Source organism: Leucoraja erinacea, chromosome 13 (genome assembly GCF_028641065.1).
Source record: "Leucoraja erinacea ecotype New England chromosome 13, Leri_hhj_1, whole genome shotgun sequence".
Lineage (NCBI taxonomy): Eukaryota > Metazoa > Chordata > Chondrichthyes > Rajiformes > Rajidae > Leucoraja > Leucoraja erinaceus.
In genome coordinates this window covers 11,174,084-11,200,069 of record NC_073389.1, presented here as the reverse complement: position 1 = coordinate 11,200,069, position 25,986 = coordinate 11,174,084, and the positions used below count along the sequence as shown (strand labels likewise).

General features: G+C 44.7%; 1 protein-coding gene across 2 annotated transcripts in view; it reads right to left on the bottom strand.

The window, feature by feature from the left end:
• arhgap31 (Rho GTPase activating protein 31) overlaps positions 1-23,551 on the bottom strand; it is a 118,234-nt gene extending 94,683 nt beyond the window's left edge. For both annotated transcript variants that reach the window (XM_055644449.1, XM_055644450.1), the window contains exon 1: positions 22,472-23,551. In XM_055644449.1, the coding sequence (XP_055500424.1) occupies positions 22,472-22,574 (103 nt within the window). In that variant the 5' untranslated portion in view covers positions 22,575-23,551. The remainder of the gene's footprint in view (positions 1-22,471) is intronic.
• Between the last annotated feature and the right edge of the window lie 2,435 nt (positions 23,552-25,986).

Genomic DNA, 25,986 nt, shown 5'->3' with positions numbered 1-25,986 from the left:
TTCTCCTTAAATCTCTTTGCCTGTCCACTTCCCTTGGCCCCTACAGGATGCTGTAAATCCTACCTCTTTAACCATTCCTGAATGTATTGTCTCCAAGAATGCCTGACAGGGCCTAATGGCAAATTGTCTCTGCTAATGCTGCCGTGAAGTGCCTGGGGATATTTCACTAATTATCTCCAGATTCACCTCCAGATTCAGGGACGGTTTCTTCCCAGCTGTTATCAGGCAACTGAACCATCCTACCGCAACCAGAAAGCAGTCCTGAACTACTGTCTACCGCTTCGGGGACCCTTGGACTATCTTTAATTGGACTTTACTGGCTCTACCTTGCACTAAACGTTATTCCCTTATCGTGTATCTGTACACTGCGAATGGCTCGATTGTAATCATGCATTGTCTTACTGCTGGCTGGTTAGGACGCAACAAAAGCTTTTCACTGTATCTCAACACAAGCGACAATAAACTAAACTAAACTGGTGGAAAAGGTGATGTATGGATCTTAAACATTGTTATTATTAGATATCACTATATGCTTTGTTTATTGGGCAACTATTTTAATTGAGATTAGATTAGTTTATGGTCACCAAGGTGCAATGAAATACCTTGTTCACATGAAACTCGCAGAGTATTATTTATACATGATAATGGTAGTGACAACAATAAATACAGCAACAAATGCAAATCAACAAGATGTCGCAACGATTGCAGTGCAAACTGAAGTAGTGCAAAAAAAAAGTGCAAGAATTGAATCACTGAATGACGTAGAGTTTTGTGCAAGGATGTGAGTCAGGACCTCAGGGAAGGGTGTGACAAAGAGGTGGATGGTTCAGATGTCTGATAGCCTTGTGGAAGAAGCTGTTCTTAAGTCCAGACAACTAGGCTTTCAAGCTTATCTTTCTTCTGAGAAGGTAGAAGAAAGAAAAGGGAATGGCCAGGCTGGCGGTCATCCTTAATGGTACTTCCTGCCTTCCTGATGCAACGCACTGTCAAGATGCACTGGATGGGAGGATGTGAAGAGCCTGTCATGGCCAGGGTGGTGTTCACCAAACTCTACAAGTTAGCAGGTGAAGAGCAGAGCAGTTGCCGTGCCAGGCTGAGATGCATAACCGTCAAAATACATTCAATTGCGCATCTGCAGAAGTTCAAGAGAATCTTCACAGGCATGCCAACGCTTCTTAGATGCATCAGTTTAGAGAGACCCAGATAGCTTGCTGGTGATATGGATGCCAAGAAACTTGAAGATGTCCATCAGCTCTATAGCAGTTCCATTGTCAAGACTTGGGTGTGTTCACCCCACAGCCCTTCTCAAGTATCTTGGATGAACCAATAATTATTTCATCTTGCCGACATTAAGGGCTAGGCTGCTGTTCTGACACTACGACACAAGGGTCCCAATCTCTTTCTGTACTCCACCTTATTGTTCTCGTTGATCCAAGCGACAACAGTGTTATCAATTACACACTTAAAGATGGAGTTGGCAATGTACTTGGCCACACAGTCATGTGTATACAGGGATTAGAGGAGATGACAGAACATACCATTCTGAAGGTCTCTAGTGTTGAGGGTCAGGGTGGAAGAGATGTTCCAACTAATTCTAACTAACTGAGGTCTGCTGGTCAGGAAGTCCAAAAGTTAGTTGCATATGGAGGCCCCAATGTCAAGGTCCAAGAGCTTAGACGTGAGCTTAATCAGTGTTATGATGTTGAAGGCTGAGCTATTATCAGTGACATGGGTGTTCTAATTGTCAAGGTGATCCAGAGCTGAATGTAGGGCAAGGAAGATACTGTCCTCTTTTCCTGTGGGCAAATTGCAATGGGTGTCGGTGGTTTGGGAGGCTGGTGCAGAGTGGGCCATTTCCAATCTTTGGAGGTACTTCATTGTGGTCGCTGGTAGAACTACCGGGCAGTAATCATTGCGACAAGTCAAATGATGGACTATTCTCTTGTGATCTGAACAGTATATTCTTCCATTTGTGCATTCCCGCATCCAAAATGGCTATACTAGTTTGGACCACAGTTGGATTAAAGAACATTGGTGGAATATGACTTACTAGACATCATTAAGGTGTTTGCTTTCATGCTATCAAATAACCAAAGAAAATTCTTCTGAGTTATTCGGTTTTAATTTTCTCCTTGCAGTAAAATGAAAAAATACAAAGCATATCACTTTCAGGAAATATTTTTTTTCAGATATTTTTGTATTTTCTCATGATATGGATGAAGAAGGAAGCCATTCAGCTCCTTAACGCGATGCCAGCTCCCATTTCTCCACTAATTGTACTTGTAACCTAGTCTCCCCACATTCCCAGCAACTCCCCCCCAGATTCTACCACTCACCTACAATAATTAATTAACCTATTAAACCTCTTTGGGTGTGGGATGAAATCGGAGCAGTCACATGGACAACGTTCAAACTCCACACAGACAGCGCTGAAGCTCAGGGTTGAACCCAGGCCACTGGAACAGTAATGGAGCAGCTTGCCCACACTTCATTAATTCGTCTTCAGTTTTCTTTGTGGATTGTAGAGTCCATGGGATCTCATGAGGAATCCTCCAGCTCCCCAAAGCCAGGCTCCAGAGCAGCCCTCTGCTGATCACACCTAAAGCCGCTCGACTGCTGGATATATTTCCACAATCCTCTGGCTGTAGCTGCTGCCTCTCAATTCTCAAAATGGCAGCCAGAAGCAGGTAATGATCAGAGGAAATATACATCCACACCCATCATTGTCTTTAATTTGTGTACTGGTGATGTCTTTACTATTTATTTCATTCCGCTTACATGTTTTTACTCTATTTGCTAAATTTTGTATGGTGTCCTTGAGACTCTTGAAAGGCGCCCATAAATAAAATTTATTATTATTATTATTATTATTGTAGTATTCCTGAAAACACGACATCTGGAGGCTGCAGCGAATCGTTCGATCAGCTGAGAAGGTTGTTGGCTGCAACCTTCCCCCCATTGACGAACTGTACACTGCAAGGGCCAGGAAGCGAGCGGGTAAGATCATCTCTGACACCACTCACCCTGGCCACAAACTCTTTGAAGCACTTACCTCTGGAAGGCGACTCCGGACTGTTAAAGCCACCACAGCCAGACATAAAACCAGCTTTTTTCCACGAGCAGTAGCTCTACTCAATAACCAAAAGTCTGTAGCCTCCTTTTGCTCTGGTATTTTATTTCATTCACATGTTTAAACTAAAATGTTTTATTCTTAATGTTTTATGTTTTATTCTTAATTGTTTACTGTATGTCGTGTTGTTAATTGCGAGCCGAGCACCAAGGCAAATTCCTTGTATGTGTACATACTTGGCCAATAAATTTATTCATAAACTTATTCATTCATTCATTCACTTTTAGGCAATGGTCCATACAGTTCATGAAAGAACTGCAGATGCTGATAAAATCGACGGTAGTCACAAAAATGCTGGAGAAAGTCAGCGGGTGAGCAGCATCTATGTAGAGAAGGAATTGGCGACGTTTTAGGTCGAGACCCTTCTTCAGTCTGCGGAATGGTCTCGACCCGAAATGTCGGCAATTCCTTCTCTCCATAGATGCTGCCTCACCCGCTGAGTTTCTCCAGCATTTTGTGTCTACAATTCATACAGTTCTTTCAAAACATCTCTCAAAGGCTTTAACTACATTCACCAAAATTTACCTCACTCTTCAAATGCTGATCAATGTTCATGAAATGTTTATTGTTGGAAATAATGGCTGAAATTTATAAAAGTGTTTAACACTGCCAATAGACATGCTGGTGCTAAATTTCTTACAATGTTTAGTTAAGGTTTATTATATTTCCTGCAAAGAAATGTTTTCAAATGTTTACATGTTTAACTTTTTCTGGAAACATTTGTATTTGGAAGTTAACATTTCTAGCTCTAGTTTACCGACCATTCAAAATAGTTAGGTCATAAAACTGTCCCCGAAGACAAAATTGGCCACACACGATTCTCCTTTTCCTTGTGTTTAATTTCTGAAGGGTTTTTCATCATTGCATCAAACTCAATGACACAAGCATTCCCTGGCAAGTGTAAGTTGGCAATGAGTAATGTGAAGCAGTTTCACTCAGGGCATGCGAAAGCAAGACACTACCCCACAGAAGTGGTAGTCATGGTACGGTCTTCTGGCTGTGTCACATGCAGGAGGTCAGAAACATAGACATGGAAACATAGGTGCAGCAGTAGGCCATTCAGCCCTTCGAGCCAGCATCGCCATTCAATGTGATCATGGCTGATCATCCAAAATCAGTACCCCGTTCCTGCTTTCTCCCCATATCCCTTGATTCCATTAGCTCTAATAACTATATCTAACTCTCTCTTAAATTGGGAGGTCCAGTGGGTGTAAAAGGAGGAGATGGTGGCAGGAATGTTATGGTTGCCACCCAACTTCGTAAGGTCCATGAAAGTTGGCATGGTGCTACAAGCATCACAGATGAAGGTATGCAAGGTGTTAAAGAAAGCAAGTTCTGGCAATAATGATAGTTATTGCTTCTGATACCAGGGAGTGAAGGTGTGGAATTGTCCAACTGGAAAACAATCCACACACTGGACTCGGACAATACATAGATACATAGACAAAAGGACATAAGGGCCTACCCACTTATTCTTAAACTGTGGCCGCTAGTTCTGGACTCCCCCAACATCGGGAACATGTTTCCTGCTCCATGCTGACTTGGACCGATCCTGTTACTGCTATCCAAATGCGCCGCTATTACATCGTTGATAATCGACTCCAGCATCTTCCCCACCACCGATGTCAGGTTAACTGATCTATAATTCCCTGCTTTATCTCTCCCTTCTTTCTTGAAAAGTGGGATAACATTAGCTACCCTGCAATCCTCAGGAACTGATCCAGAATCTATGGAACATTGGAAAATGATCACCAATGATTTCTAGAGCCACCTCTTTGAGTACCCTGGGATGCAGACCATCAGGCCCTGGGGATTTATCAGCCTTCACTCCCATCAGTCTACCCAACACCATTTCCTGACTAATGTGAATTTCCTTCAGTTCCTCCTTCACCCTTGGTCCTCTGTCCCCTAGTGCATCTAGGAGATTGTTTGTGTTCTCCTTAGTGCAGACAGAGTACCTGTTCAACTCGTCTTCCATTTCCTTGTTCTCCATAATAAATCCACCTGATTTATCACAGTGTCAGGGCAACAGCTGTGCCATTTGCTAGGATTCCAAAAAATATTGGTAAGGTAACACAGCGCTTAGACTTAACGAAGATAGACACAAAATGCTGGAGTAACTTAGCGGGACAGGCAGCATCTCTGGAGTGAAGGAATGGGTGATGTTTTGGGTCGAGACCCTTCTTCAGACCTAAAACCTCACCCATTCCTTCTTTCCAGTGATACTGCCCGTCCCGCTGAGTTACTCCAGCATTTTGCTTCTATCTTCAGTGTAACCCAGCATCTGCAGTTCCTTCCTACAGACTTGGACTTACCGATGTTGGCTCAATATGGAATGGCCCCAGTGAAGCTGGATATAATTATCTCCAATGTTTAAGAGGGAACTGCAGATGCTGGAGAATCGAAGGTTACACAAAAAAGCTGGAGAAACTCAGCGGGTGCAGCAGCATCTATGGAGCGAAGGAAATAGGCAACGTTTCGGGCCGAAACCCTTCTTCAGACGTTCATTACCATAATTATCTCCAAAGTGCAAGAATTGGAAGAATGCCAAGAACAGAGGCAATGATGTTCTACCTTTAACAGGAACAGCAGGACAGAGAAAAGATTCAGTGCCTGTAGGGAGTACAGATGCTAAACAGTGAAAGCAGAGGAGTAAAGACGAGAAGGAATCAAAGAAGTAAATAATATGCTTGGCTTTAAGGTGTTTTTTATGATGGCATTATGCTCAAAACAATGTAACATTTTTACTGCTGTAGTAATTAACAAAAACTATTTGACTGGTATATTATTTAGGTTGATGTTCAGAAAATACGTTGCACTACGAGTTTATAATTATGCTTATTTAAGGTAACCACAGCAGTAAGGGATAAGGTTAATCTGCATGAAGGAGGAATATTTTATGGAAATTATCAATTCTTAGAATGGATAGTGTACAGATGGTAGGTTTATTTTATAGAGGATGATTTGTACAGATCAGGGCTGTACAGCACAGAAATAGTCCGTTTATCCCACAATGTCTGTGCCAAATATGATGTCAGGTTAATCTCCTTAGGCTTGGTCACGTGATCACATCCTTCCATTCCCTGCATATTCTTGTGCCTACCTAATAGTCTCTTAAACACCCAATATTGTATGTGTTTGTACCATCACCCTGGCAGCATGTTCCAGATACCCACCAATATCTGCTAGAACCCCCCCCCCCACATCTCCTTCACACTATGCCCCTCTGACGTTGAAGATGGGCCTCTTGGTGTTTGATGTCTCTGGGAATAAAAGGTTCTGATTGTCTACCCTATCTATGCATCTCATTATTTTATATACTTCAATCACATCTCCCTTCAACCTCCACAACTCCCGAGGAACCAATCCAAATCTCTCCAACCTCTCCTTATTTCTAACGCTCGCTAATCTAAGCAGCATTCCAAAGCCTCCGGATTCTTTCTCTAATGGACCAACCAAAACTGCACACAATACTCCAAATGCGGCATATCCTAAGTTTTACAAAGCTGCAACATGACTCCAGGACTCTTATACTCAATGTCTCGACCGATCACACCAAGCACATAATGCACCTTCTTTACCCACTCTATCCACTTGTATTACCACTTCAAGGGGACAATGGATTCGAACGCCAAGATCTTTTTCTGTGTGCATGTGTGTGTCTGTATATGTATATATATGATCCGTGTATATGTGTATTTGTGAGTATGTCTATATCTACACACACTGAACCTTTTTTTCCCTCCCATTTATTATATTGTTTACAGAGCACTATGTTTGCATATTCTGTTGTGCTGCTGCAAGTAAGAATGTCATTGTTCTATCTGTGACATATGACAATAAAACACTCCTGACTCTCTTGATGATGTCCAGACCTGAAACGTCACCTGTTCCTTTTCTCCAGAGATGCTGTCTGACCCGCTGAGTAACTCCAGCTTTTTGTGTCTATCCTTGGTTTAAACCAGCATCTGCAGTTCCTTCCTACACATGGATTTAATCAAATGCCTTGCTAAATTCCATGTGGACAAACATCCACTGCCCTATCCTCATTAATCACCTTTAGCACCGTAGAAAACTCGAATGAGTAAAATATTTCTGCCGCAGACTATACTATGCTGTCTGGTTTCATCCAAATGCAAGTAAATCCTGTCCTGAAACACTTGCTTCCCTGCCACTGACGTGAGGCTCACTGGCCTATAATTTCCTGCATTATTTCCACTTCCCTCTTTAAACAAAGGAACAACGTTGGCGACTCTCCAGTCCTCAGGGAACTCGCCTGAGAATCGAGAGGATACAAAGATCTTCGTCAAGCTCCTGCAATCCTTGCCTCTGTAAATAATCTGGGATAGATCCCATCAGGCCCTGGGGATTTATCCACCTTGGTGCTTTTCACGAGGCCCAAACACCACTTCTATTTCAATCTAAAACTTCCCTCACTGATTTGACTATACTCCATGTCCTTCACTTTGGTGAGTGCAGATGCAAAGAACTAATTTAGTAGCTTGCCTCCAAGCATTAATTCCCTCCTTTATCCTTCGACAGTCCCCCCCCCCCCCCCCCCCCCTTCTCCCTTGCTACCCTTGTGTTTTTAATGTTCATGTAAAAAATGGGGATTCTCATTCATCTGATGCCGAGATATTTCATGGCCCCTTTGGCTCGTGTAATTGCCTGCTTGAGTTCTTTCCTGCTTGCTTCATATTCCTAAAAGCCTCTGTTTGGTCTCGTCATCCTAAACCTTACATATGCTTCCTTTTTAGTTTTGAGCCAAATTTACTACAGCTCTGGCAATCCTCTGTTCCCATATCTTGCCATCCTTATCCCTCCTGCTCACCAGAACAGGCCAGTGCTGAACGCTGATCAGCTGCTCTTTAAACAACTCCCACAGGCCTGGTGTAGACTTACTCAATAACAGCTGCTGCCAATCCACTCTCCTCGTCTCTTGTCTAACAATGTTAGAATCTGTTTTACCCCCTTGAGTACTTTCCCCAAAGGTCTCCAGGTGGAATTAGGTTAGAATTAGGTTCAAAATTGAGGTATAATAACTGACATCAACATGGCCGTCCTCTGATATAGCAGTAACCTGGCCAGAAGGGTCTCAAAGCTAAACATCGCCTATTTCCTTCGCTCCACAGATGCTGCCTCACCCACTGAGTTTCTCACGCATTTTTGTCTACCTTCGATTTTCCAGCATCTGTAGTTCCTTCTTAAACAGTAACCTGGCCAGGCTCGTTTCCCAAGCTTCAGTGGGTACAAAGTCACCCACCACAATAAACCTGTTGTTTTCGCGCCTCTCTGCAATCTGCTCCTCTCATCCACCCTCTCCGCTGGCTATTGGCAAGCCTGTAGTATAATAGCATTAGAGTGACTGCATGTTTTTTAGTTTTGTGCTCTACCCATAATGCTTCAGTAGATAAACCCATCAGTATGTCCTCTCTGACTGTGACATTCTCCCTGACTACTAATGCAACTCCTCCAACTTTTTTATCATGTCCGAAACATTGAAACACTGGATCCCTGGAATGCGAGATGAGGGGTCTGGACAATAAGTACATTTATAGGAGGGAACTGCAGATGCTGGCTTAAACTGAAGATATACACAAAAAGCTGGAGTAATTCAGCGGGACAGACAGTATCTCTAGAGAGAAGAAATGGGTGATGCTTCAGGTCAGAATATTAGTCGATTTAATAATTTTACATATACATGTCGTTTGCTGAGTTAATTCACTATTTGTATATAGCTGGGGTTTGCATGGAGTAGAGATCTTTTCACAAACACATTTAGTATATATGAATGTAACTCTTTAAGGACTACAGGTATCATGTGGTGCAAGTGTTCTTGTACCAGCTCCTGTTAGCTGAGTGATGACTGATGTAATTTCCATTCCTGTTGCTTGCCTCAGTGAACAGCAACACCCATGAACCAAGGAACACTACAGGGCAAACAGTATCTGGCAAAGTGCCAATTGTATTTCTTGTCTGGGTTGGAGGAAGACAGTGAAGATTTACAGTGTGACAATGGCAATAGTGTCCCGAGAAATACTGACCGACACAAACTTCAAATATCTGCTCATAACTCCTTGCAGGAAAAATGTTCCCGATGTTGGAGGAGTCCAGAACCAGGGGTCACAGTTTAAGAATAACGGGTAGGCCATTTAGGACTGAGATGAGGAAAAACTTCTTCACCCAGAGAGTTGTGAATCTGTGGAATTCTCTGCCACAGAAGGCAGTGGAGGCCAATTCACTGGGTGTTTTCAAGAGAGAGTTAGATTTAGCTCTTCAGGCTAACAGAATCAAGGGATATGGGGAGAAAACAGGAACGGGGTACTGATTGTGGATGATCAGCCATGATCATATTGAATGATGATACTGGATCGAAGGGCCGAATGGCCTACTCCTGCACCTATTTTCTATGTTATGTTTCTATGTTTCTTGCCTGAAAATCAGTGCTTTAATATACTTCCCAGTTTATAAAATGTTCTTTTACACAGGGTTTTAACTTTTTGTACAGATTACACCTGTCGTAGGCCACCAAGTACACAGGAAGTCTTATCCCCATATCTCTACAATAACTGGCTGACATACAAGTCCACATCTTATAAAGCAGAATTTATTAAAACTATAAATGTCAGATCTGCTAGGTTTAAAACACAATTAATTTCTCAGAGACGTTCTTTATGAGTGTGTCAATGGTTCATCCCTGATTTTAATGCTGCTTTATTTTGAGAGGTTGGTTGGTGGGAGGGGGCGTGGGGTGGGAGGGAGGGGGGGGTGGAGAGAAGCAGGCAGGGAGGGGTTTGTTGATGGGGAGATTAATTGCTGTGCCTTTTTAGTCCTACTTCTGAAACGGTTAGTTGGAGACGACAACAGAAAGTGTGTGGGATATTTCTGAGTGGCCAGTCACATGCGCAGAATCCTCAGGCTTGGACCCAAGGGGGACTGGCTCAGAGTCAGATGAATGGAGCAAAAGAAAAGATGTTCAAACATTAAGATCTAATGAGGAAGATAAATCCTTTCACAGGCTGGGTAATCCCTGATTCCCCAAAATAATCTGGCTGCATTTCAAAATGTTTGTTGATTCCCACATCTCTGCTGTTTAACCCAGACCAGCTGCCCTGTAGTATAAACTCCTCCGTATCTCTGCGTTCCCATCTGCACATTAATCTTTGCAGCCCATTCGTCATCTTAAGATGTGACTAAATTTGGCCGTTCTTGCGCTCAGATGGTGGGAGAATGGAGAATGGAGATCCATGTAGCAGCTCTACTTCTACTGTTATGACGATCACATTTAAACTGGTGCCAGATTCGCAGACATGCCTTTCATTGGGCTCTGCAAGTCCCATGGGTTGAGCGGAGCTTTACATAAAATGCATGTTTACACCGAGTGTGCAGGGAGTCCAAGAACCTTTGCACATACAAAAAATACCTTCAGAGAATGGTTATCATTTCAAAGTTTAATCCAGGCACTGATGAGAATTTAGAATCCATTTAGTCAAGTCTAAAGGTTGGGATAGTCTGCTGCACATCGTTTTGAATTGTCCGCAGCCCTCATTTTAATTCATAAGCCTGGAGACTTCTCAGTGGGGGATTTGAGGCCTTGCATCTGCAGAGGTGTAACAGAGGCAACTGGCAACGTGCATGAGTTTGTGCTGTGGTAGGGATGAGGGAAGGTTGTTGAGGAGGGGAGTATGGTGCAGGTCAGGGAGTTAGGAAGGTCATGAGAGGACGAGCTAACTGAGTACAGGGTTGTCCCTGCACCTGATGGTGTTGGAAAGCTGAATTATTCTAGGTCTCTCCAGTTGCTCTGGGCTTTTCAAGCTGATTGCCTCACTGCTTGACAATCACAAGAGTTTGGGCTGTAGAAATGCTTGGATTCATGGGTTGACTGAGAGATAAATAGACTCACAGAAATCATAGTTTTCCTGTTGAGCTCTTAAGGGCTTGTCCCACTTGGGCGACATTTGCACGTCATTTACGAGGCATCATTTTCGTGTTACGACGCACGACACATGCATCGTAACGTGCGTGTGATGCGGGCATGGCGTGCATTACGTTCGCATGGTGCTTGGTGACGTGGGCAGTGACGTGCGGTCGCCCGCGGCGCCCCAGGATTTTGGGGTTCACAAAATCTTTGCGCGCCACCTGTCTGATGCGCGAATTATGCCTAAGTGGGACAGGCCCTTTAATCTGCCCAATTTGAGAGTAAAAGCTCGAAATTTCCAAGAAACACAAGACTTTAATTCTTGCAAGCAGTGTGAATATTGATTTCTCTGAAGTAATCCTTGCTTTCCCTCTCTCTCTGGGGAGAAGGCAGGAGAATGGGGTTAGGAGGGTGAGATAGATCAGCCATGGTTGAAATGGCGGAGTACATTTGCTGTGCCTAATTCTGCCTCTATTACTTATGGCCTTTTAACCTCTCCGTCCCTCTCTCTCCTTAGTTCTCCAACTAGTTTCAATGTCCTCCTGATTAATTTTACTGTTTGTGTGCCTCGTTGTCACCTTCCCCTCAGCCAACAATGAACCAATTCTACATTTACATGAACATTGTCTGCTTTTGATCTGTTGTTTTCACACGTTACATTCTCTTTGTATCTCCAGTTTCCCAGTCCCCTGACTCTCAGTCTTAAGAAGGGTCTCGACCCAAAACATCGCCCATTCCTTCTCTCCAGAGATGCTGCCTGTCCCGCTGAGTTACTCCAGCATTTTGTGTCTATCTGCGGTGTAAACCAGCATCTGCAGTTCCTTCCTACATTTTAATTCTTGGGCATTTTTGGCGCTGGTATAATTTGTTGTTATTTTGCTTGATACATTGCTTTTGATTAGGCCTGTCTGAGGAAGTCAGTGATTTGTTGAATCAGCCGTGGATTCCTGAATGACCCTGGATCTACGAAAGGTATAAAACCCAACGTCATTTCTAACTGAAGGGCCTTTTATCTTATTTTGGATTGTGTAACAGCCCAGCTGAATACACTTCCCATTTAATGGCTTGCACACAAATCAATGTCACACACAGGCAAACCCCCATCATTTTTGGAATTTTAGTTTAGTTTAGAGATACAGCATAGAAACAGGGGCAGGCCCATTGAGTCCCCGTGGACCGTCGATCATTTGTTCACACTAGTTCTATATTATCCTACTTTCTCACCCACTCCCTGCACATTAGGGGTAATTTACAGAGGCTTATTAACTTACAAACCTGCACGTCTTTGGGATATAGGAGGAAACCGGAAGGCCTGGAGGAAACCCAGGCGGTCCCAGGGAAGAACATACAAATTCCACACAGAGCATCCGAGGTTAGGATTGAACCTGGGTCTCTGGCGCAGTGAGACAGCAGCTCTACCAGCTGCACCATCATTATGTGCAGTTCTGGTTGCCCCATTGCAGAATGCATGTGAAGCATTAATCAAAAGTGGACTGTGTGAACTGGAGGAATGCCAACTTCAATGGGATGATGAGACTTGCCAGTGTAAAATGAATCTAAAGATTTTTACAGGAAAAAATTGAAACGAACAATCCAGTCCTTAAGAGGAGTCTTCAGGTATAGGCTGGGTATATTCGCACGAGAAAAACACTGAGGAATCAAAGCCAGGAGTCCTTGGATGATGAGGGAGGTCAAGCATTTGATGATACCGAAAATTGTTATTGCACATCAGATGAACATAGACTACAGAAGAGTGCAGCACAGGAACATGCCCTTCAAGGCACAATTACCATGCTGAATATGATGCCATGTTAAACTAATCTCCTCTGACTAAATATTACTCGTATTCCTCCATGTGCTGATCTAAAAGCCTCTTTTGTATCTGCCTCCCTCACCATACCTGGCAGTGTGTTCCAACGCTCATCATCTCTGTGTAAAAACAGAACCCCGCACCTCTTCAGATGAAGAATGGGGGAATAAGACTGACAGCATTGTTCTATGAGGAGTCAGTATGGACTCAATGGGCTGAATGGCCACCTGTTAAAACTGGATTGGAAATGTCTTGATGAACGATCCAGGCACATGAATAGAATGTGTATGTTAAAAAGCCACTGTAAATCTGCGCAGCTTTCAATTTGTACCATGCCATGGGAATTAACAATTCTTTTGAAGCATCACATAAATTGCCTGTTGGCATATAATCATTTTCAGAATGATGAAAGCTAAACAAAACATTAATCCTAATCTCTTGAAGAGACAAGAAATAACTTTTCTGATTTAATGCTGTGTCTCTGTTCCTCAGCAGTGCAGTACCTTGTAATAAAAGCTGATAACAGTACAACTTTATTAGAAACACAAACACAGGCGGCACAGTGGTGCAGTTTATTATAACTGGAGCCACAGGGCCCCAGAAACCAAGGTTCAATCCCGACCTCGGGTGCTGGCTGTGTGGAGTTTGCATGTTTTTCTTGTTCCCTCCAGGTGCCCCAGTTTCCTCCAACAACCCAAAGACTTGCTGGTTGTCAGGTTAATAGATCACTGTAAAAGCCCCCGAATATAACGGCGAGTGGTATAGTCTGGGGTGGGGGTAGGGGGTGGGATGGTGGTAGAATCTGGGTGGGGGGGTTGTCGGGAGAATAAAATGTAGTACAAGATTATTGCAGAGGAGGCTTTGTGGTTTAGTCACCAGTGTGGCTGTTTCAGTGTGACTCTGACTCTCTCTTGCATTCATGCACATTTCTCTTTACTTGCCCGATTCTGAAGTAGCTTTACTACTCAAGATTCACCTAACAATGAAGGGCTACATTTACATTTCTTTGCTCAGCGCGAGTAGTGGATGTGCAGATGGAAGTTCCCAATTGTAGACCAAACAACAGAGGTACACAACACAGAGTAACATGTTTCTTCAACGCTACAATCTGCCATTAAAGTGCACATCCACACCAAGTGAAGAGATAGTTTTGTGATATCCAATAGCTCAAAAGCACCTCATATTTCACTTGGGAAGCTTAAGCCCCTGCCCCACTTAGGAGACCTAAACAGCAACCTCTGGTGACCTTGCCCGCCACCAAAACAAAAATCAAGATCGAGGTGACCTACAACCTCCTACCTCCCACCTTGAAAACCTTCCTCGACTATGAAGAAAACTGGCTTCGGTTAGACCTGCCACTAAAAAATGATCGATTTTTAAAACGGCAACCTATTTTCAGTCGAGGCCAGTTATAATCATGATGAAAAAATAGCAGCAACCTAGATGAAGCCTCGACCATGCGGAAACCACTTTCGACCATTAGGGAGAGTGACCAAAACCTCCGGTGACCTCATGGAAACTTTGGGTGGCGGGGGCAAGATCACCAGAGGTTGCTGTTTAGGTCTCCTAAGTGGGACAGGGGCTTTACAACCCAGTATGAGAATTGATTTCTGTAACTTCAAGTAAAATTTGCATCCCGTCTCTCTCCGTTCATCCCCACCCTAATCATTGTACTAGTTTCACTGTCGTTCTGGTGAGTTTCAATGTCGGTATAACTGGTTTTCACCTCGCCCACAGCCAACAATGGACCACTGCCTTTATCATCATTACTTTGTTGTATATTTCAATCATTTGTTCTATGTATCATCGTCTATATCTCTTGTTTCCCTTTCCCTCGACTCTCAGTCTGAAGAAGGGTCTCGACCCGAAATGTCACCTATTCCTTTTCTCCAGAGATGCTGTCTGACCCACTGAGTTACTCCAGTATACTGTGTCTATCTACAGCACAAATTGTTTGTTTGAAAAAAACGAGGAGCAAAAGACTGCAGATACTGGAAATTCAAAACAAATCAAAAAATCAACACATTACTGATAATTCTCGTCACAGATGCTGTTTGACCTGTGAATGTTTTCAGCATTTTATGTTTTTCTTTTAGAGAAACTGCACCCATTGCACAAGATACCAAGAAGGACCATTTATTCTATGGATTCATATTGTACTTAAACCTTCTCTGCAGAATTGCATTAAAAAAATAGCAGGTTAACACACTACACAGCCCTGTCCCCACATAACGGCACGCAAGGTCTTCATGTACCACAGTGTAAAGCAATTGGCAACGAAAAACTTAAATTTAGAGATCATTGCATTTGAGGAACACCCCCCCACTCCCCCACTTTGTAGAGAAAGATTATAGCTATGTATAATTCTCACGAAAACTAAAAGGTTAAAATTCTTCCTAGAAATCTTTTTCCAGAGAATTAGATTTTGACATTGGAAATAAAAACAACATAATAATAGCTACAATGCACTTTTAACATTTCCCAGGCTGCTGAGAATAGCTTAACTATCTGTTGTTCGTACATCTCACTGTAGAGGGAGAATGGATTGACGACGAGAAGGGTCTCGACCCAAACCGACACCCATTCCTTCTTTCCAGAGACGCTGCCTGTCCCGCTGGGTTACTCCAGCATTTTGTGTCTATCTTCTGTTTAAACCAGCGTCTAGTCTATCCAATGTTGCTTTCTATCCAAAAATTCCATGTTGAATATCACTTAAGGGGCTGTCCCACTTGGGCGCCCTAATTGGCGAGTTTAGAATAGTTTGAAAAAATGACATGTTGAAGACCTCCTTCAACTATGTAGAAGACCTTCTTCGACTATGATGAAGACTATCTATGACTGCCCTCTCCCTCGATTACCTACCACTAACATGCCGACCTGCTACGACCTACTACGACTAAACCTACGAGTAAAAAAAGGTACCAATTTTTTTCCATGACGACCTTGTTTTACTCGCGGGCATTTTTTAACATATTGAAAAAACCGCCGCGACCTAGCTGAGGCCTCGAGTACACGGGAACTACTCTCGAGCATGAAGGAGAGTTACAAAGACCTCCTACGACCTCGTGTCGACCATGCTGCGCGTATGAGTCGAGGGCAAACTCGCCAGAACTCGCGGATTAGGTTGCCCAAGTGAGACAGGCCCTTTACTGACCATTACTGATGCGAGAGTGCTTTGATTAACAAAGTGAGCGGCACAACTGAAGTGTAGGAAGCAACTGCAGATGCTGGTTTAAACCGAAGACAGACACAAAATGCTGGAGTAACTCAGCAGGACAGGCAGCATATCTGGAGAGAAGGAATAGGTGACGTTTCGGGTAGAGACCCTTCTGGAAAAGCAGGAGACAGCACACAAGACTCAGTGTAGTAAGTGTTAAGAATGAAGAGCGTCATGGTTCAGTAAAAGATCATTGATGAGGAGCTAATGATCGGTATCTGAGTGCTGCATAGTTCCCTGTTTATGAGGATATAGTGTCAAAGGGTCATAGAGTGATACAGAGTGGAAACAGGCCCTTTGGCCCAACTTGCCCACACCAGCCAACATGTCCCGGCCAACGATTGTTCCACCTGCCCGCGCATATCCCTCCAAACCTGTCCTATCCATGTAACTGTCTAGCTGCTTCTTAAATGTTGGGATAGTCCCTGCCTCAACTACCTCCTCTGGCAGCTTGTTCCATACACCCACCACCCTTTGTGTGAAAAGGTTCCCCCCAGGTTCCTTTTAACTCTTTTCCCCTTCACCTTAAACCTATGTCCTCTGATCCTCAATTCACCTCCTCTGGGCAAGAGACTCTGTGCATCTGTCCGATCTATTCCTCTCAAGATTTTATACACATCTGTAAGATCACCCCTCATCCACTTGCGCTCCAAGCAAGTGGCACCCAGTATTTCTGTGGAATCTTGATATAGGCCTCTGTAGTTTTAATACTAATCCTTCCCAAGTGCCCACCCATTGCAATCTGCCCTCTGCAACTGGGTTTCCGAGATGAATTGACATGTACAAGGAAGCCAAAACATCTAAGCATCGCGAGTTTTCAATGAGGCCGCAAATTCAAAACTTGGAGAGATTCACAGCTACTAACATGAGCGAAGCAAAGAAATCAGCCCTTATTGATTTGCCACCTGACCAGCGCTTAAAAAATCTAAAACAAATCTCAAAGATACTAGAAATGAACAAATGTTGGAAATACTTCACAGGTCTATCCCACAGATGTGGCCTGACCTGCTGGGTATTTCCAGCATTTTCTGTTCGACTCTTTGATGTGTTAGTTTCAGACGGCAGCCATACGATGCCCTTGCGCCTCAACGCGACCATGAGGTCGCGTAGTTTGCGTGCCAAGGACACGTAAGCGGGACAGGCCCTTTACTTGTGATTGGGGCCTGAGAGGATCTGAACCCTGGGACAAGTAAAATTCAGGTTTATGACAAACCTCTGCGTCCCAACAATATAGACAGGAAACAATGCCGAATGCTGGTAAAGCGTTGACCTAAGCAGCTCAGTGGAGCACAGCGCCACAGATCCAGATTCGATCCTGACCTCGGGTGCTGCCAGTGTGGAGTTTGCACATTCTCGCTATGACCGCATGAGTTCCCCTGGGTGCTCCAGATTCCTCCCACGCTGGTTTGCAGGTTAATTGGCCCCTGTGAATTGCACCCAGTGGATTCAAAGGTGGGATAATGTGGAACTAGTGTGAAGGTGTGATCGATGGCCATTGGATTTGATGGGCTGAAGGGCTGGTTTCCACGCTGTATCTTTAAATCAATCAATCGATAAGCCATTCCATTGATTCTCAGATATTTACCCAACCGATAAGTTACCCCACGTTGTCAAATGTACTTTTTAAAAAGATCAATGCGAGCGAAATGAACAATAACCAAATCATACAATAATAATAATAAATGTTATTTATGGGCGCCTTTCAAGAGTCTCAAGGACACCTTACAAAAATTTAGCAGGTAGAGGAAAAACATGTAAGGGGAATGAAATAAATAGTAGAGACATGACTAGTACACAAAGTAAATACAGAATTCAATACAAAACACAGTATGAGGCAATTAATGCACAGATGAAAAGGGACGGCACGTGGGGCTAAGGATAGGCAGAGGTGAAGAGATGGGTCTTGAGGCGGGACTGGAAGATGGTGAGGGACACGGAATTGCGGATCAGTTGGGGGAGGGAGTTCCAGAGCCTGGGAGCTGCCCTGGAGAAGGCTCTGTCCCCAAAACTGCGGAGGTTGGACTTGTGGATGGAGAGGAGACCGGCTGATGTGGATCTGAGGGACCGTGAGGGTTGGTAGGGGGAGAGGAGGTCAGTGAGATATGGGGGGGCCAGATGGTAGTGGGCTTTGTAGGTGAGGATCAGGATTTTGTAGGTGATCCGGTGGGAGATGGGAAGCCAGTGAAGCTGTTTGAGGACTGGAGTGATGTGATGCCAGGATTTGATGTGGGTGATGAGTCGGGCGGCTGCGTTCTGGACCAGTTGGAGTCGGTTGATGTAGGTGGAGCTGATGCCAAGGAGAAGTGAGTTGCAATAGTCCAGTCGGGAGGAGATGAAGGCATGGATAAGTCTTTCAGCAGCGGGCGGTGTGAGAGAGGGTCTGAGTTTGGCGATGTTGCGGAGATGAAAGAAGGAGGTTTTAATGACATGGCGGATGTGAGGCTGAAGGGAGAGGGTGGAATCAAAGATCACGCCAAGGTTGCGGGCCTTGGGAGATGGGGAGACAGTGGTGCCGTCGATGGTGAGAGTGGGGTTATTGATTTTGTTGAGTGTGGCTTTGGAGCCTATGAGGAGGAATTCTGTCTTATCGCTGTTGAGTTTGAGGAAATTATGTTGCATCCAGGTTTTTGTAGCTGACAAACAGGAGTTGATATGGGAGAGGGGGGGAGTTGTGGGGGGATTTGGTGCCAAGGTAGATCTGGGTAACATCAGCGTAACAGTGGAAGTCCAGGTTGAAGTGGCGGAGTATCTGACCAAGGGGGAGGATGTAGATGATGAAGAGGAGGGGGCCGAGTACGGAGCCTTGGGGAACGCCTTGAGTGACTGTGGCTGTAGCAGAGGTGTGGTTGTGGAGAGAGATGAAGTGGGATCTGTTGGAAAGGTAGGAACGGAGCCAGCTGAGTGCAGAGCCTTCAATGCCGAGGTCTTTGAGTCTGGTGAGCAGGATGTTATGGTTCACTGTATCGAAGGCTGCGCTCAGGTCGAGGAGGATGAGGATATTGAGGGAACCAGTGTCAGCAGAGGTGAGGAGGTCGTTGAGGACTTTGAGGAGAGCAGTTTCTGTGCTATGGAGGGGGCGAAAGCCAGATTGGAGGGGTTCAAGTAGGTTATACGCAAGGAGGTGGGAATGAAGTTGCGACGCAACGATACGCTCCAGGGTTTTTGAAAGAAAGGGGAGGTTTGAGATTGGGCGGTAGTTAATGAGAGAGGAGGGATCAAGACCAGGTTTCTTTAAGATTGGTGTAACAGCAGCAGTTTTGAAAGCGGAGGGGACAATTCCTTGTTGAAGAGATTAGTGAGGTGAGAGACGGGGAAGCAGGATTAGTGAGGGTCAAGGGAGCAGAGAACAGTTTGGGAGGAGTGCAGGACTTCAGGAAGCAGGGGAGAGGGGGAGAGGGTCAGTGGGATATTGAAAGGAGGGGCTTGGTAGGTGTTGGAGTAGAGCTGGGGAGTTCGGGTACAGGGGAGATTTCAATAGGGGTGACCAGCGAAAAAAAAACTGGAGGAGAGTTGCAGAGCAGTTGGCTCGAGGCTTGAGGAGGGTGTGGAAGGAGGGTCGTGGTTTAGGCAGGGATTGGTGAAAGGAGGAGGTAGGCAGATTTTGCAGCAATGAGGGCATCTTTGTAATCAGTGAGGTGGAGTTTGTCAGCTTCAAGGTGGACTGTGAGGGATGGGAGTCGTCAAGTCGGTACAGCTGTTTCAGGATAAAGGTGTGAGGGTGAAGATGTGTGAAAGTTACGGCTTGTTTTGATCATGGTGTTAAAAAGTGGAGTTGGATGGTTTGTGAGATCATCAGGTGAGATGGGGGCTGAGTCCAGGGGGAGAGTGGTGGAGAGGAGGTCAGAGAGATGGTGGGGATCAATGGATTTAGGGAGAGTGTTGAAGCTCGAGGCTTGAGGAGGTATAAGCTTATGATCAGAGAGGGGGAAGAGGCATAGATGGAGAAGACCGGTTGATTTGTCTGTGGACCTTTTTAGGGAAAGGTGACGGATCGGTGAATCCAGTAAAAAGGCGAATTCAGATGCGAGCTTGCAGGTGGGGGAGTCCATGTGGATATTTAAGTCACCAAGTAGCAGCAGACGTGATATAATTGCCAGGCGAGGTCGGGGCATTGTTCAGAATAGAATAGAATAGAATAGTTTAGAATAGTTTCTTTATTGTCATTGTAACATGAGCCATGTACAACGAAATTTAAAAATGTCAGCCAGTCAGTGCACCATTTCAAACATTTCTAAAAGCTAACGATACATACAAGGTAAAATATTAAATGATCTAAATAAATATCACGAAAATATCGGCGACCCTCCATCCTTCTGTCGTTTCAGTGTACCACAGTAGTATGTCTCGCCCCTGCGTTCCTTGGCGGCTACATTTAGTGCTTTTATAGCAGTGGGGTAAAAAAGATCTGTACCGTCTGCCTGACGGCAAAGTTCAAACAGGGAGTGTCCGGGGTGGGAAATGTCCTTTTGATGCTCTGGGGGGGGCAGCGGGAACTGTGTAAGTCCTCCAAGGTTGAGAGGAGGTAGACAAGGCGTTGTCAATGGCCCTTGAGATGGTTTGTGAGATCATCAGGTTAGATGCTCTCAATGGAGGGTTAAAAGGACAGCAGCAGTCCTGGTGGTTATTCTTCCTGAGCACCCTCAGGAAGTGCAGTCTCTGCTGGACCTTTTTCAGCAGCGGAGTGGTGGTCCACGTCAGAGATGGTGGAAGGGAAATCCGCCAATGGAGTCCCCTTGATATTCAACGGTACCATGTCCGTTTTTATTCTTCCTGAATCTATTATTACTTCCTTTGTCTTTAAGGTGTTGAGGAGCAGGGGGCGCTCCGCCTCATCCCGGTAGGCGTACTCGTCCCCCCCCCCCGGAGATGAGACCGTAGTGTCATCCGCGTGACAATGGTGCTGTGGTATGCATCATGTGTGTAGATGGGGGAGAAGAGGCTCAGTACGCAGATGGAGAGCCGGTCGAGTGACCGTGGATGTATGATGGTTGACTCTTGGCTGCGACCCGCAGGAAGCCAGGTCAAGGAGTGTGGAAGACCAAGTCCCCCAGTTTGTCCACATGTTGTGGGGAAGGATGTATTAAAACGAGCTGTAGTCCACAGAGAGCATCCGCACGTAGCTCCCCCGTTGTCAAGTGAAAAAGGCAGCATGGAGAGCTGTGGCTACAGATGCGAGTCTATTGCTCAGTGGGGGGGGTCAAATGGGGCCAGGAGTGATGTGATATGACCCCGGACCAGTTTTTCAAAACACTTCATCACCACTGGTGTGAATGCGACTGGCCGGTAGTCGTTGAGGCTGGAGATGTTGGTTTTTTTGGGCAAGGGGACTATGGTGGAGGACTTCAGACAGGGTGGGACAGTGGACTGGGCCAGAGACGATGGAAGGAATTCCATAGATATCGATGGGGAAGATGTGATATTTATACTGTTTATAGATTCAAAAACATAAAGTACACCGAGCAATCTCTCTCTCTGTCTCTCTCTCTCTCTCTGCATCGCGTTCCACAGGCAACACCCAACGTGCAAGGAACCTCATGGTTTCACAGAAACTGTTATTTTTTCCACCTGCCAGTGGCTGTGCATTTTCAGTCATGGAATTCCTTCCATCGTTACACGGTGCAGTTACTTGAGAGGGAAAAAAATCTGCTCGCCAGCTGTTTGGGAACTCGCCCAAGATCCCAACCTGTGGTTTGAAATCAGTCCCCAGCTTTCGTGCAGTAAATGCGGCGGCGCTTTCCACGACCAGTGGCCATCCCTCCCATCCCCACATCCTGCCCACCCTCTCGCTATCTCTGCCACATCCAGTCACTGCAAAGGCCTGATTTGACAAATTACTTCTGACCCCCACTTTTTGCACGATTGCGATCTAAATATCAGTACCACAGTGTCAGAGAAGGCGTCAGTTTAAAACTTTCAAAAGCTGCTACAATCGGTTCCGGCTAACACACATTACCTTTTAAGGCTTGCACTATGTGTTAGTTAATGCACCTCGTTGACTTGCAATTTATTCCGCAAAAAAAAATACTGTCCCGTTACAAGCACGATGAGACTATAATTAAACAGTGGCGTTTGGTGCCTAACAAAAACTCGCAGTGTTTCTGAGCTGATTTAACACCGGGGCTCCGACACTGAGTGCAGGATACTGATATTAACCAAGACTTCTAAATGCACAGGCTTTCATTTGAAATTCCACTTGTTTTGATATTATAATTGGACAGGGTAAAATGCAGATGTTTCATTTCATGTTCTGTCATTTCCGATATTCAGTTGAAATAAATGTTCCTAACACTAGGTTAGCCGAAGCCTCTGTTATAACAGAAGTGGGATCATTAACTAATCCCCCCGCCGTAAAGCAGCTTCTAAAAACATTGTTATACAATAAAAGGTTCACTTTACCATCCTGGCTGGAGCTGTGCAAGTGTTCGCCCAGGTCACAGCCAAACGCAGTGTCCTTCGCACCTTTCCGCTTTCCCTTCTGCTTGGCTGCCTTGTTCTTCATTAGTGAACAAGTTGACTTCAGTAATCCCCGGCTCAAAGTGCTCTGTCGCGGGAGCTATCCGAAAACAACCATGGGGTTTGTCTTTTGAAGAAAAAAAATAAACAACCAACAATCCCAGCAAATGTCTCCAGGGCCAAGTGCAGACTCACATCCTGACACGACTTTTTAAAATCAGTAGCTTCTGACACAAAATGATTTCTGCAGAGTCCACATTGTGGGCGAAAAGAAACGACAGGATTCCTGCCTGGCTTGTCCTTTCCACTGGAGACTCGGTCCGCCTGTTGTCAGCCGGTTGGTGAAGTTTACACCGCTTCAAGTGTGTAGGAGTTTTCCTCTTATCCAGGCCTGTAAAACGGGGAGTTTAAACATCAGCTTCCCGTGCCTCGCTTAAAAGTTTTTTGTGTTTTTTTTCCCCTTTCCACAGCATGTCAGTGGTTTATCGATTTGTGCTCAGGAAATGCTGTAAGAAACCAAGGAAGTGAGGCACGAAGGGCAAGCTTGACTCTTGACAGCGGGGAGATAACGGCTCCAGCCCTCAGCAGTCAGTCGCAGCTTGACAGGAAACCTGCTGTAGTCCAGACTTGGTGCACTGAGCTAAACCACATCCTGTTGCAAAGTCTCTGTTTCAAAACACACATCTAGGCGCAGAAGAAATAAAAAAGCTGCATGGTTTTCATTATATGAATACCGACACGTTCAGAGCACAAATATAATGATGCAAGGTAGAAATAATTAGCAGAATTAATTGCTCTTTTAAAGCGCCCCATTCCACAGGCGGTAGGCAGAATTACTATCAGTCACAACATGTTTATTTTTAAAGCCAGGGCTCCACTGCAAAATCAAATCAATGTTTAATTTCCTGCAACATGTTCCTGTTTATTCTCCCCGAAGCCCTGAGACGGTGTGAAGTGAACAATTGGATAAAGACAAGACCCCGCACTTACGTAGCACCATTCACAGCCCCAGGATGTTGCACACAGCTTACAGTCCACCCAATCTTTTGATGTCTGTTGGCTAATGCTTATTGATTAAACATAACCCTCCACATAGCATTGGGCTTCTCTAGGTGGGTCTCAGCATCCAAGGCAAACCACCTAGAAGAACAATGATGTATTTTGCTGCCCATAGGGCAATCTCATAACGTCATAAGGTCATAAGTGATAGGAGCAGAATTAGGCCATTAGGTCTTCTCTGCCATTCAATCATGGTTGATCTGTCTCTCTTAACCCCATTCTCCTGCCTTTCCCCCATAACCCTTGACACCCATACTATTCAAGAATCTATCTATCTCTGCCTTAAAAAATATCTATTGATTTGGCCTCCACAGCCTTCTGTGGCAAATAATTCCACAGATTCACCACCCTCTGACTAAAGAAATTCATCCTCATCTCCGTCCTAAAGGAACGTCCTTTAATTCTGAGGCTATGACCTCTAGTCCTAGACTCTCCCACTAGTGGATACATCCTCTCCACATCCACTTTATCCAAGCCTTTCACCAATTCGATAAGTTTCAATGAGGTCCCCCCCCTCATCCTTCTTAACTCCTGCGGGTACAGGCCCAGTGCCGTCAAACGCTCATCATATGTTAACCCATTCATTCCTGCGATTATTCTTGTAAACCTCCTCTGGATCCTCTCCAGGGGGTCAATATAGTCCTCACTTTCAATTTGTTTTCAGGATGATGACCAGAGGTATTGGTTTCCTTATCTGACGTCTTTCATTTTTCCGCCTTGGGTGTGGTAGCCTCCTCCTACTGGAGGTGTCCCTCATGTAGTCAGCTGTAATGAAGGGTATTCTCCTTTGGGCCTGCAGATATCACTTTACACATTAGCATTAAAATCTAAGCTTACCGTACAATTCAGAGAAGCAGTAAGTGCCGCACCTCTTTTCAGATGAGATACTAAACTGAGGTCCCGCTTGTCTAATCTGGTAGATATGAGAGATCCCATGGCACTATTTAAAGGATTCGAGGCGATTTCCCCTTGTTTTTTAGCCAATATTTATTGTTTAGTCAATATCACTGGAAGAGATAAATATCACATTGTTGCTTAGTTGGAGCTTGCTTGCTGTGTTTCCTGTCTTGCAAAACTGTTGATGAAATGTTTTTACATATCATTAGGTCTAGAAACGGTTTGTAGAAATGCAATTTTTTTCCCAGTGTGCAATTGATATAATTCCCCCTCAATCCACATTCTTTACTCATTTGCAAGTGCGGAGAATGTAAGCAAAAATCCCTCACTATCAGAGCCCGTTCTCCTCTTGACAATCTGGAAATGAGGTGGGAGTGTAGTAGTGAGAGAGTGAAAATGAAGTTGCAGCATCAATGGGGAAGTAGATATGAAGATGAGGATTCCCCTAGAGTGAATCTTCAGAATCTGGTAGAAAGAGGGACCTAGCAGGGGGAGGGGGACAGCCGCCGAGAGAACAAAGAGGGACCCAACGGGGTCATAAGGTCATAAGTGATAGGAGCAGAATTAGGCCATTTGGCCCATCCTGTCTACTCTGCCATTTAATCATGGCCAATCTATATCCTATCCCCTATCCCCATTTGCCTGTATTTTCCCCATAACCCCTGACATCCATACTCATCAAGAATCTATCTATCCATCTCTCTTAAAAATCTCCACTGACATGGCCTCCACAACCTTCTGTGGCAAAGAATTCCAAAGATTCACCACCCTCTGATTCACCAGTCTCAGTCACTGATTATTTTCTTGGTTGAGGTTTGAATGATCTTCTTGCTATTGAGGGAGTGCAGCGTAGATTCACAAGGTTAATTCCCGGGATAGCGGGACTGTCAGTCTATTGTCTATCTGAGAGAAACAAGGCTCCTGGAGTCAATTCAGGAAAATGGCCCTGAGGTGACAGATCAGCCATGACCTAGTTGAATGGCAGAGCTGGCAAAATTGGCTGAAGGATCTATTGTTACATCTATTTATTTTGTTTTTGTGATGCATGCAAGTCAGCAGCTTGGACACAACCATTTAACATAATCTAGAAGCTAGCATAGGGGTGGGATGTGCACATGCTGTGTTTGTGGATGGCAAGAAGGCAATTAGGAGCAGATGGCAGCTATTTAGCCCTTGCTCTAGTATCCATCTGCACCATAGATTTAAAAAGCTGGAGTAACTCAGTGGGACTGGCAGCGTCTCTGGAGAGAAGGAATGGGTGAGGTTTCGGGACGAGAACCTTCGTAAGACTTTTCAATTTTCTAATTCGCAGATGACACCACCACTTTGGGCCAGATATCAAATAATGATGAGATGGTGTACAGGAAGGAGATCGAGAACCTCGTGTCCTGGTGTCGAGACAACAAATCTCTGCTCCTTGATCAGCATCACATATGGCCTGCTCTTTGGCACCTTTTTCCTGCATTGTACCATATCGCTTGATTCCTTTAAAACCCCTATGA